Here is a 12,062-nt window from a genome sequence, read left to right as displayed (position 1 = left end):
GGATCTCGTACCTCCTCCTCGACGGCAGGAGCTTGTACCTCCTCCTCGACGGCAGGAGCTTGTACTTTCTCCTCGACGGCAGGAGCTTGTACTTTCTCCTCGACGGCAGGAGCTTGTACCTCCTCCTCGACGGCAGGATCTCGTACCTCCTCGACGGCAGGAGCTTTTATCTCCTCCTCGACGGCAGGAGCTTGTACCTCCTCCTCGATGGCAGGAGCTTGTACCTCCTTCTCGACGGCAGGAGCTTTTATCTCCTCCTCGAAGACAGGAGCTTGTACCTCCTCCTCGACGGCAGGAGCTGAAACATCCCCCTCGACGGCAGGAGTTCGTACCTCCTCGACGGAACCTCCTATTGGAAGAACCTCGTATTCCTTGTTTATGATACATAGCGGAATCTCCCCTTCGGCCTGCATAGCGACATTAATATGCCTCGTTGTAGACTTGTGTTGCAGCGTGAGTACGTCGTTCTTGGTTAATAATTAGTCGTGGAGGCGTACCGGGCTCGTAGGATGTCGTTTGTTTCAACGCCAGCAGAAGTTGAGTCCCCGCGTCTTACCTGGCGATGTGGAAAGGAACGTGCTATGGCGCATGCACAATTGCGTGTACGACAGTTGATAGAGATATGGCCTGTTGACTGACGATAATAGCAGAAATCTTCCTTTACACGTGGACGAATTCCCTGGGTCGTAAATTTGGGCGGGGACAACGGTCGTCTTATTATAGGGGGGGTCTTCGTGAAGGGCGGCGATATGTGGCGACCAGTCGGATGCTGCTGCTACTTGACTACTAGACATCTGCAGGCGAGGATGAAAAACGCTGACACGAATAATCCACAGCTGCTAGGCACAGTGCACAAGCTTGGCTGCATCGTCTCTTGTTGCCAGAACCTCTCTCATCACCAATGGTGTTCGGGTTTTCTCTTTCTCCTTGTAAAACTGCAGCCTGTAGGTTCAGATGAAAGTCAAACGGGCTCTAGTCTGGCAACATACGGTGTTGATACAAGGTGAAATAATCAAGTGGAGAACCAATGCCTCGAAAATGCTCTTTTTCTTTTCTTTTCTTGGAACCTCCCCCTCGACGGCAGGATCTCGTACCTCCTCCTCGACGGCAGGAGCCTGTACCTCCTCCTCAACGGCAGGAGCTTGTACCTTCTCCTCGACGGCAGGAGCTTGTACCTCCTCCTCGACGGCAGGAGCCTGTACATCCTCCTCGACGGCAGGAGCCTGTACCTCCTCCTCGACGGCAGGTACTTGTACCTCCTCCTCGACGGCAGGAGCTTGTACCTCCTCGACGGCAGGATCTCGTACCTCCTCCTCGACGGCAGGAGCTTGTACCTCCTCCTCGACGGCAGGAGCTTGCACTTTCTCCTCGACGGCAGGAGCTTGTACTTTCTCCTCGACGGCAGGAGCTTGTACCTCCTCCTCGACGGCAGGATCTCGTATCTCCTCCTCGACGGCAGGAGCTTTTATCTCCTCCTCGACGGCAGGAGCTTGTACCTCCTCCTCGATGGCAGGAGCTTGTACCTCCTTCTCGACGGCAGGAGCTTTTATCTCCTCCTCGAAGACAGGAGCTTGTACCTCCTCCTCGACGGCAGGAGCTGAAACATCCCCCTCGACGGCAGGAGTTCGTACCTCCTCGACGGAACCTCCTATTGGAAGAACCTCGTATTCCTTGTTTATGATACATAGCGGAATCTCCCCTTCGGCCTGCATAGCGACATTAATATGCCTCGTTGTAGACTTGTGTTGCAGCGTGAGTACGTCGTTCTTGGTTAATAATTAGTCGTGGAGGCGTACCGGGCTCGTAGGATGTCGTTTGTTTCAACGCCAGCAGAAGTTGAGTCCCCGCGTCTTACCTGGCGATGTGGAAAGGAACGTGCTATGGCGCATGCACAATTGCGTGTACGACAGTTGATAGAGATATGGCCTGTTGACTGACGATAATAGCAGAAATCTTCCTTTACACGTGGACGAATTCCCTGGGTCGTAAATTTGGGCGGGGACAACGGTCGTCTTATTATAGGGGGGTCTTCGTGAAGGGCGGCGATATGTGGCGACCAGTCGGATGCTGCTGCTACTTGACTACTAGACATCTGCAGGCGAGGATGAAAAACGCTGACACGAATAATCCACAGCTGCTAGGCACAGTGCACAAGCTTGGCTGCATCGTCTCTTGTTGCCAGAACCTCTCTCATCACCAATGGTGTTCGGGTTTTCTCTTTCTCCTTGTAAAACTGCAGCCTGTAGGTTCAGATGAAAGTCAAACGGGCTCTAGTCTGGCAACATACGGTGTTGATACAAGGTGAAATAATCAAGTGGAGAACCAATGCCTCGAAAATGCTCTTTTTCTTTTCTTTTCTTGGAACCTCCCCCTCGACGGCAGGATCTCGTACCTCCTCCTCGACGGCAGGAGCCTGTACCTCCTCCTCAACGGCAGGAGCTTGTACCTTCTCCTCGACGGCAGGAGCTTGTACCTCCTCCTCGACGGCAGGAGCCTGTACATCCTCCTCGACGGCAGGAGCCTGTACCTCCTCCTCGACGGCAGGTACTTGTACCTCCTCCTCGACGGCAGGAGCTTGTACCTCCTCGACGGCAGGATCTCGTACCTCCTCCTCGACGGCAGGAGCTTGTACCTCCTCCTCGACGGCAGGAGCTTGTACTTTCTCCTCGACGGCAGGAGCTTGTACTTTCTCCTCGACGGCAGGAGCTTGTACCTCCTCCTCGACGGCAGGATCTCGTACCTCCTCCTCGACGGCAGGAGCTTTTATCTCCTCCTCGACGGCAGGAGCTTGTACCTCCTCCTCGATGGCAGGAGCTTGTACCTCCTTCTCGACGGCAGGAGCTTTTATCTCCTCCTCGAAGACAGGAGCTTGTACCTCCTCCTCGACGGCAGGAGCTGAAACATCCCCCTCGACGGCAGGAGTTCGTACCTCCTCGACGGAACCTCCTATTGGAAGAACCTCGTATTCCTTGTTTATGATACATAGCGGAATCTCCCCTTCGGCCTGCATAGCGACATTAATATGCCTCGTTGTAGACTTGTGTTGCAGCGTGAGTACGTCGTTCTTGGTTAATAATTAGTCGTGGAGGCGTACCGGGCTCGTAGGATGTCGTTTGTTTCAACGCCAGCAGAAGTTGAGTCCCCGCGTCTTACCTGGCGATGTGGAAAGGAACGTGCTATGGCGCATGCACAATTGCGTGTACGACAGTTGATAGAGATATGGCCTGTTGACTGACGATAATAGCAGAAATCTTCCTTTACACGTGGACGAATTCCCTGGGTCGTAAATTTGGGCGGGGACAACGGTCGTCTTATTATAGGGGGGTCTTCGTGAAGGGCGGCGATATGTGGCGACCAGTCGGATGCTGCTGCTACTTGACTACTAGACATCTGCAGGCGAGGATGAAAAACGCTGACACGAATAATCCACAGCTGCTAGGCACAGTGCACAAGCTTGGCTGCATCGTCTCTTGTTGCCAGAACCTCTCTCATCACCAATGGTGTTCGGGTTTTCTCTTTCTCCTTGTAAAACTGCAGCCTGTAGGTTCAGATGAAAGTCAAACGGGCTCTAGTCTGGCAACATACGGTGTTGATACAAGGTGAAATAATCAAGTGGAGAACCAATGCCTCGAAAATGCTCTTTTTCTTTTCTTTTCTTGGAACCTCCCCCTCGACGGCAGGATCTCGTACCTCCTCCTCGACGGCAGGAGCCTGTACCTCCTCCTCAACGGCAGGAGCTTGTACCTTCTCCTCGACGGCAGGAGCTTGTACCTCCTCCTCGACGGCAGGAGCCTGTACATCCTCCTCGACGGCAGGAGCCTGTACCTCCTCCTCGACGGCAGGTACTTGTACCTCCTCCTCGACGGCAGGAGCTTGTACCTCCTCGACGGCAGGATCTCGTACCTCCTCCTCGACGGCAGGAGCTTGTACCTCCTCCTCGACGGCAGGAGCTTGTACTTTCTCCTCGACGGCAGGAGCTTGTACTTTCTCCTCGACGGCAGGAGCTTGTACCTCCTCCTCGACGGCAGGATCTCGTACCTCCTCCTCGACGGCAGGAGCTTTTATCTCCTCCTCGACGGCAGGAGCTTGTACCTCCTCCTCGATGGCAGGAGCTTGTACCTCCTTCTCGACGGCAGGAGCTTTTATCTCCTCCTCGAAGACAGGAGCTTGTACCTCCTCCTCGACGGCAGGAGCTGAAACATCCCCCTCGACGGCAGGAGTTCGTACCTCCTCGACGGAACCTCCTATTGGAAGAACCTCGTATTCCTTGTTTATGATACATAGCGGAATCTCCCCTTCGGCCTGCATAGCGACATTAATATGCCTCGTTGTAGACTTGTGTTGCAGCGTGAGTACGTCGTTCTTGGTTAATAATTAGTCGTGGAGGCGTACCGGGCTCGTAGGATGTCGTTTGTTTCAACGCCAGCAGAAGTTGAGTCCCCGCGTCTTACCTGGCGATGTGGAAAGGAACGTGCTATGGCGCATGCACAATTGCGTGTACGACAGTTGATAGAGATATGGCCTGTTGACTGACGATAATAGCAGAAATCTTCCTTTACACGTGGACGAATTCCCTGGGTCGTAAATTTGGGCGGGGACAACGGTCGTCTTATTATAGGGGGGTCTTCGTGAAGGGCGGCGATATGTGGCGACCAGTCGGATGCTGCTGCTACTTGACTACTAGACATCTGCAGGCGAGGATGAAAAACGCTGACACGAATAATCCACAGCTGCTAGGCACAGTGCACAAGCTTGGCTGCATCGTCTCTTGTTGCCAGAACCTCTCTCATCACCAATGGTGTTCGGGTTTTCTCTTTCTCCTTGTAAAACTGCAGCCTGTAGGTTCAGATGAAAGTCAAACGGGCTCTAGTCTGGCAACATACGGTGTTGATACAAGGTGAAATAATCAAGTGGAGAACCAATGCCTCGAAAATGCTCTTTTTCTTTTCTTTTCTTGGAACCTCCCCCTCGACGGCAGGATCTCGTACCTCCTCCTCGACGGCAGGAGCCTGTACCTCCTCCTCAACGGCAGGAGCTTGTACCTTCTCCTCGACGGCAGGAGCTTGTACCTCCTCCTCGACGGCAGGAGCCTGTACATCCTCCTCGACGGCAGGAGCCTGTACCTCCTCCTCGACGGCAGGTACTTGTACCTCCTCCTCGACGGCAGGAGCTTGTACCTCCTCGACGGCAGGATCTCGTACCTCCTCCTCGACGGCAGGAGCTTGTACCTCCTCCTCGACGGCAGGAGCTTGTACTTTCTCCTCGACGGCAGGAGCTTGTACTTTCTCCTCGACGGCAGGAGCTTGTACCTCCTCCTCGACGGCAGGATCTCGTACCTCCTCCTCGACGGCAGGAGCTTTTATCTCCTCCTCGACGGCAGGAGCTTGTACCTCCTCCTCGATGGCAGGAGCTTGTACCTCCTTCTCGACGGCAGGAGCTTTTATCTCCTCCTCGAAGACAGGAGCTTGTACCTCCTCCTCGACGGCAGGAGCTGAAACATCCCCCTCGACGGCAGGAGTTCGTACCTCCTCGACGGAACCTCCTATTGGAAGAACCTCGTATTCCTTGTTTATGATACATAGCGGAATCTCCCCTTCGGCCTGCATAGCGACATTAATATGCCTCGTTGTAGACTTGTGTTGCAGCGTGAGTACGTCGTTCTTGGTTAATAATTAGTCGTGGAGGCGTACCGGGCTCGTAGGATGTCGTTTGTTTCAACGCCAGCAGAAGTTGAGTCCCCGCGTCTTACCTGGCGATGTGGAAAGGAACGTGCTATGGCGCATGCACAATTGCGTGTACGACAGTTGATAGAGATATGGCCTGTTGACTGACGATAATAGCAGAAATCTTCCTTTACACGTGGACGAATTCCCTGGGTCGTAAATTTGGGCGGGGACAACGGTCGTCTTATTATAGGGGGGTCTTCGTGAAGGGCGGCGATATGTGGCGACCAGTCGGATGCTGCTGCTACTTGACTACTAGACATCTGCAGGCGAGGATGAAAAACGCTGACACGAATAATCCACAGCTGCTAGGCACAGTGCACAAGCTTGGCTGCATCGTCTCTTGTTGCCAGAACCTCTCTCATCACCAATGGTGTTCGGGTTTTCTCTTTCTCCTTGTAAAACTGCAGCCTGTAGGTTCAGATGAAAGTCAAACGGGCTCTAGTCTGGCAACATACGGTGTTGATACAAGGTGAAATAATCAAGTGGAGAACCAATGCCTCGAAAATGCTCTTTTTCTTTTCTTTTCTTGGAACCTCCCCCTCGACGGCAGGATCTCGTACCTCCTCCTCGACGGCAGGAGCCTGTACCTCCTCCTCAACGGCAGGAGCTTGTACCTTCTCCTCGACGGCAGGAGCTTGTACCTCCTCCTCGACGGCAGGAGCCTGTACATCCTCCTCGACGGCAGGAGCCTGTACCTCCTCCTCGACGGCAGGTACTTGTACCTCCTCCTCGACGGCAGGAGCTTGTACCTCCTCGACGGCAGGATCTCGTACCTCCTCCTCGACGGCAGGAGCTTGTACCTCCTCCTCGACGGCAGGAGCTTGTACTTTCTCCTCGACGGCAGGAGCTTGTACTTTCTCCTCGACGGCAGGAGCTTGTACCTCCTCCTCGACGGCAGGATCTCGTACCTCCTCCTCGACGGCAGGAGCTTTTATCTCCTCGACGGCAGGAGCTTGTACCTCCTCCTCGACGGCAGGAGCTTGTACCTCCTCGACGGCAGGAGCTTTTATCTCCTCCTCGACGACATGAGCTTGTACCTCCTCCTCGACCGCGGGAGCGACAACGTAGCCGTTACTGCTCCGCTATTTTTGCCTGATTTCTAACGAAAGCAGATGTAGAAGACAGCAAAGTCATATACAGTGAGTGGAGTAACAGTTCAGTGCATCCGTTGGTGTTTTTTTTTTTTTTTTTTTTTTTTGCCTTTGTTTTTAGTCCGTGGAATTAATCTTTGGAAGAAAAAAAAAATCAAGAATAGGAAACTCTCCCTCAAATCTTAAAAACGAGTTTGCTCATGCGCACTGGAGTTCCCGGTGACCTCATCTGACCTGCACAGGGTAGCCTATCTTGTTTTAACACGGAGCTTGTTTGCCCCTCCCCCCTCTCCGCCAATACCACCACACCTCACGGTTTGCTACCACTCTGCTGCTGCCCGACGCGCTCCCGTCGGGCAGCAGCAGCATGGAAGACCAGAGCAGAAGAAATAATTTACGCATAAGTGGAATTCAAGAGGACAGGAAAGAGAACTGGCAACAGCCTCACTAGTAGGTCTCTCATTTTCTCCGCAAACATTTCAATATGGCTCCTCACCTGGATCGAGTGGGGAATCACTGTCAAATTCACGCGATTCTAAGACCGCGAATCCGTGCTGCAGGATCGCCGCAAGCTCGTCGGAACAAAAACGTGTAGCCTGAGGTTTATCTATAATTGCGCTTACCTATTTATGAAGCGGCGGAAAGGGCGGAGTCAGAGTGGTAGGGAAGGGATGGGTAAGGAAAGGGAAGGGATGGGTAAGGAAAGTGAAGAGAAGAGGGGGGGGGAGGGAAGGGATGGTTAAGGAAATGGAAGGGAAGGGATGAGTGAGGAAAGGGGAGAGAAGGGGGGGGGGAGGGAAGGGATGGTTAAGGAGAGGGGAGGGGGAAGGGATGGTTAAGGAGAAGGGAGGGGAGGGGAGGAGGGATAGTTAAGGAACGGGAAGGGAAGTGGGAGGGGGGGAAGGAAGGGATGGGTAACGAAAGGGAAGCTTGTGGGTGGCTGGATGGGAGGGAAAGGATGGGTAAGGAGAGGGAAGAGAAGGGAGGGGGGGAGGGATGGTTGAGGAAAGGGAAGGGAAGGGATGGTTAAGGAAAGGGAAGAGAAAGGGGGGGGGGGGGAGGGAAGGGATGGTTGAGGAAAGGGAAGGGAAGAGAAAGGGGGGGGGGAGGGAAGGGATGGTTAAGGAAAGGGAAGGGGGGAGGGAAGGGATGGGTAAGGAAAGGGAAAGAAGGGGGGGAGGGAAGGGATGGTTAAGGAGAGGGGAGGGGAAAGGGATGGTTTAAGAGAGGGGAGGGGAGGGATGATTAAGGAACGGGAAGGGAAGGGGGGGGGGGGAAGGGATGGGTAACGAAAGGGAAGCTGGTGGGTGGCAGGATGGGAAGGAAAGGATGGGTAAGGAGAGGGAAGAGAAGGGGTGGGGAGGGAAGGGATGGTTGAAGAAAGGGAAGGGAAGAGAAGGGGGGGGGGAGGGAATGGGTGGTTAAGGAAAGGGAAAGAAGGGAGGGAAGGGAAGGGATGGTTAAGGAAAGGGAAGGGGGGAGGGAATGGATGGGTAAGGAAAGGGAAAGAAGGGGGGAGGGAAAGGATGGTTAAGGAAAGGGAAGGGGGGAGGGAAGGGATGGGTGAGGAAAGGGAAGGAATGGGGGGGGGGAGGGAAGGGATGGGTAAAGAAAGGGAAGAGAAGGGGGGGGAGGATGGTTAAGGAGAGGAGAGGGGAGGGAAGGGGGGAGAGGGATGGTTAAAGAAAGGGAAGGCAGGGGGTGGGGGAGGGAAGGGATGGGTAAGGAAATGGAAGCTAGTGGGTGGCGGGATGGGAGGGAAGGAATGGGTAAGGAAAGGGAAGAGAATGGGGGGGGGGGGAGGGAAGGGATGGTTAAGGAGAGGGGAGGGGGAAAGGATGGTTACGAAGGGAGGGGAGGGAGAGGAGGGATGGTTAAGGAACGGGAAGGGAAGGGGGGGGGGGGAGGAAGGGATGGTTGAGGAAAGGGAAGGGAAGGGATGGTTAAGGAAAGGGAAGTGAAAGGGGGGGGGTAGTGAAGGGATGGTTGAGGAAAGGGAAGGGAAGGGATGAGTAACGAAAGGGAAGCTTGTGGGTGGCGGGATGGGAGGGAAGGGATGGGTAAGGAGAGGGAAGAGAAGGGGGGGGGGAGGGAAGGGATGGGTAAAGAAAGGGAAGAGAAGGGATGTTTAAGGGAATGGAAGGGAAAGGGGGAGAGAAGGGATGGGTGAGGAAAGGGAAGAGAAGGGATGGTTAAGGAAAGGGAAAGAAGGGGGGGGGGAGGGAAGGGATGGTTAAGGAAAGGGAAGGAGGGAGGGAAGGGATGGGTAAGGAAAGGGAAAGAAGGGGGGGTGAGGGAAGGGATGGTTAAGGAAAGGGAAGGAAAGGGATGGTTAAGGAAAGGGAAGGGAAGGGATGGTTAAGGAAAGGGAAGGGAAGGGATGGTTAAGGAAAGGGAAGGGAAGGGATGGTTAAGGAAAGGGAAGAGAAAGGGGGGGGGGAGGGAAAGGATGGTTGAAGATAGGGAAGGGAAGGGATGGTTAAGGAAAGGGAAAGAAGGGGGGGGGGGGAAGGATGGTTAAGGAAAGGGAAGGAGGGAGGGAAGGGATGGGTAAGGAAAGTGAAGAGAAGAGGGGGGGGGAGGGAAGGGATGGTTAAGGAAATGGAAGGGAAGGGATAGTTAAGGAAAGGGAAGGGAAGGGATGGTTAAGGAAAGGGAAGGGAAGGGATGGTTAAGGAAAGGGAAGGGAAGGGATGGTTAAGGAAAGGGAAGGGAAGGGATGGTTAAGGAAAGGGAAGGGAAGGGATGGTTGAGGAAAGGGAAGGGAAGGGATGGATAAGGAAAGGGTAAGAAGGGGGGGGGAGGGAAGGGATGGTTAAGGAAAGGGAAGGGGGGAGGGAAGGGATGGGTAAGGAGAGGGAAAGAAAGGGGGGTGAGGGAAGGGATAGGTAAGGAATGGGAAGAGAAAGAAGCGGGGAGGGATGGTTAAGGAAAGGGAAGGGAAGGAGGGAGGGAAGCGATGGGGGAGGAAAGGGAAGAGAAGGGGGGGGGAGGGAAGGGATGGTTAAGGAGAGGGGAGGGAAGGGGGGGGGAGGGATGGTTAAGGAACGGGAAGGGAAGGGGGGGAGGGAAGGGATGGGTAACGTAAGGGAAGCTGGTGGGTGGCGGGATGGGAGGGAAAGGATGGGTAAGGAGAGGGAAGAGAAGGGGGGGGGGAGAGAAGGGATGGGTGAGGAAAGGGAAGAGAAGGGGGAATGGGGGGTGAAGGGGTGGTTAAGGAAACGGAAGGGAAGGGATGGGTAAAGAGAGGGAAGAGAAGGGGGTAGGGAGAGAAGGGATGGTTAAGGGAATGGAAGGGAAGGGGGGAGGGAAGGGATGGGTGAGGAAAGGGAAGAAAAGGGGGGGGGGGGGGAAGGGGTGGGTAAGGAAACGGAAGGGAAGGGATGGGTAAAGAGAGGGGAGGGAAGGGGAGGGGAGGGATGGTTAAGGAACGGGAAGGGAAGGGGGGGGGGAGGGAAGGGTTGGGTAACGAAAGGGAAACTGGTGGGTGGCGGGATGGGAGGGAAAGGATGGGTAAGGAGAAGGAAGAGAAGGGGGGGGGAGGGAAGGGATGGTTGAGGAAAGGGAAGGAAAGGGATGGGTAAGGAAAGGGAAGAGAAGGGGGGGAGGACGGAAGGGGTGGTTAAGGAAAGGGAAAGAAGGGGGAGGAAGGGAAGGGATGGCTAAGGAAAGGGAAGGGGGGAGGGAAGGGATGGGTGAGGAAAGGGAAGAAAAAGGGGGGGAAGGGGTGGTTAAGGAAACGGAAGGGGGGAGGGAAGGGATAGGTAAGGAAAGGGAAAGAAGGGGGGTGGGGAGGGAAGGGATGGGTAAGGAAAGGGAAGAGAAGGGGGGGGGAAGGATGGTTAAGGAGAGGAGAGGGGAGGGAAGGGGGGGGAGGGATGGTTAAAGAAAGGGAAGGGAGGGGGTGGGGGAGGGAAGGGATGGGTAAGGAAAGGGAAGGGATGGGTAAGGAAAGGGAAGGGATGGGTAAGGAAAGTGAAGAGAAGGGGGGGGGGGAAGGGATGGTTAAGGAAATGGAAGGGAAGGGGGGAGGGAAGGGATGGGTGAGGAAAGAGAAGGGAGAAGGGAAGGGATAGGTAAGGAAAGGGAAAGGAATGGGTAAGGAGAGGGAGGGGGGCAGGGTGGTAATGAAGGGGGAGGGGGTAGGAAATGGGTAAGAAAAGAAAAAAAGATGGGATTGAAAGGGAGGCGCGCGGAGGGTGGGGAGAGGAATGGGTAGGGGAAGGGTGGCCTAGGTTAAGGAAGGGAAGCTGAGTAGGGGAAGGAATGGGTAGGTTGGGAAAGAGAGGGGTGGGTAGGAGATTGAAAGGCAAGGGATGGGTAAAGAAGGAAGGATAGGTAAGTAGCTGGAGGGTAGGGGAAGGTAAGGTGGTGGAGACAGACATGATGAGTAGGCGAGAGGATGGAGGAAGAGGAAGGGAGTCTGGGTACGGGAAGCGGTGGGTAAGAAGAGAAAGGGTGGGGTAGGGGCCTTCAGCGTAGATAGAGGGAGAGAAGTGTGGGTAAGGAAATGGGAAAGTAAAGGTGGGTAGGAAAAACAAGCAGTGGATTGGGGAGGAGGGGGGGGGGTAAGGGGAGGGGTAATATATAAAGGGAGGCGCAGGTAAGAAAGGTGGGGGGGTGGGGAGGGGGAAGGGTGGGCAGGGGAACGAATTGGCGGGGTGGGGGAAGGGGGACGAGGGGCGGAGAAGGGAGAGGGGGAGTAAACCCTATGAGTCATCATATTTTCTCCCTCGTACATTTTCCTCTTCGTACCGTTTTAAAGACAGGGAAAGTAAAATAAAAAAGAGAAAAAGTAGAAAAAACAATCTCTTCATATTTCTTTTTTCTTCTAAGCCACTTGGAAGACCTTTAGTTAGCGGTAACTGTTACCTCGGTGGAATATTCTCGCTCCGATCGCCCACACAGCGTAACAGTGGCAACACATTAGGCGCCACGTGTACATATTAATGATTGTAAATGTATGATATTATAGTTTTACCATATAAGATATTCCAGTATTTAGATTATTACTTATCATTTTTACCGTCTCTTTTTTATAGCGTGAATATTAATTGTAATTATCGGCGTTAAATTGGAAATGTAAGAAGTAAACAAAAGCGATAAGGTCAGTCATAAAGGACAAGGAAAAAATCTTTAAAAAAAGAGGAAATAGCACCGCCAATTTCAGAAACACTAAAAATAACTTTCGAAATATAATTCGTTTTTTCCTGCAGGTTACATTTCCATCACAGTTCACCGTAGT

General features: G+C 53.8%; 1 protein-coding gene across 1 annotated transcript; it reads right to left on the bottom strand.

Moving 5' to 3' along the window:
- Positions 1 to 4,680: 4,680 nt before the first annotated feature.
- LOC138861062 (neurofilament heavy polypeptide-like) lies at positions 4,681 to 7,186 on the bottom strand. The gene is made up of 5 exons (XM_070119816.1): positions 7,127 to 7,186; positions 6,395 to 6,808; positions 5,750 to 5,986; positions 4,989 to 5,600; positions 4,681 to 4,836 (listed from the first exon to the last, which is right to left on the bottom strand). Exons 1-5 carry the CDS (start codon positions 7,184 to 7,186, stop codon positions 4,681 to 4,683), a joined length of 1,479 nt encoding a protein of 492 aa, XP_069975917.1.
- Between the last annotated feature and the right edge of the window lie 4,876 nt (positions 7,187 to 12,062).

Source organism: Penaeus vannamei, unplaced genomic scaffold, assembly GCF_042767895.1.
Source record: "Penaeus vannamei isolate JL-2024 unplaced genomic scaffold, ASM4276789v1 unanchor762, whole genome shotgun sequence".
NCBI classification, from domain to species: domain Eukaryota; kingdom Metazoa; phylum Arthropoda; class Malacostraca; order Decapoda; family Penaeidae; genus Penaeus; species Penaeus vannamei.
The sequence above is the reverse complement of the archived record's forward strand: the minus strand, read 5'-3'. Positions and strand labels throughout refer to the sequence as shown.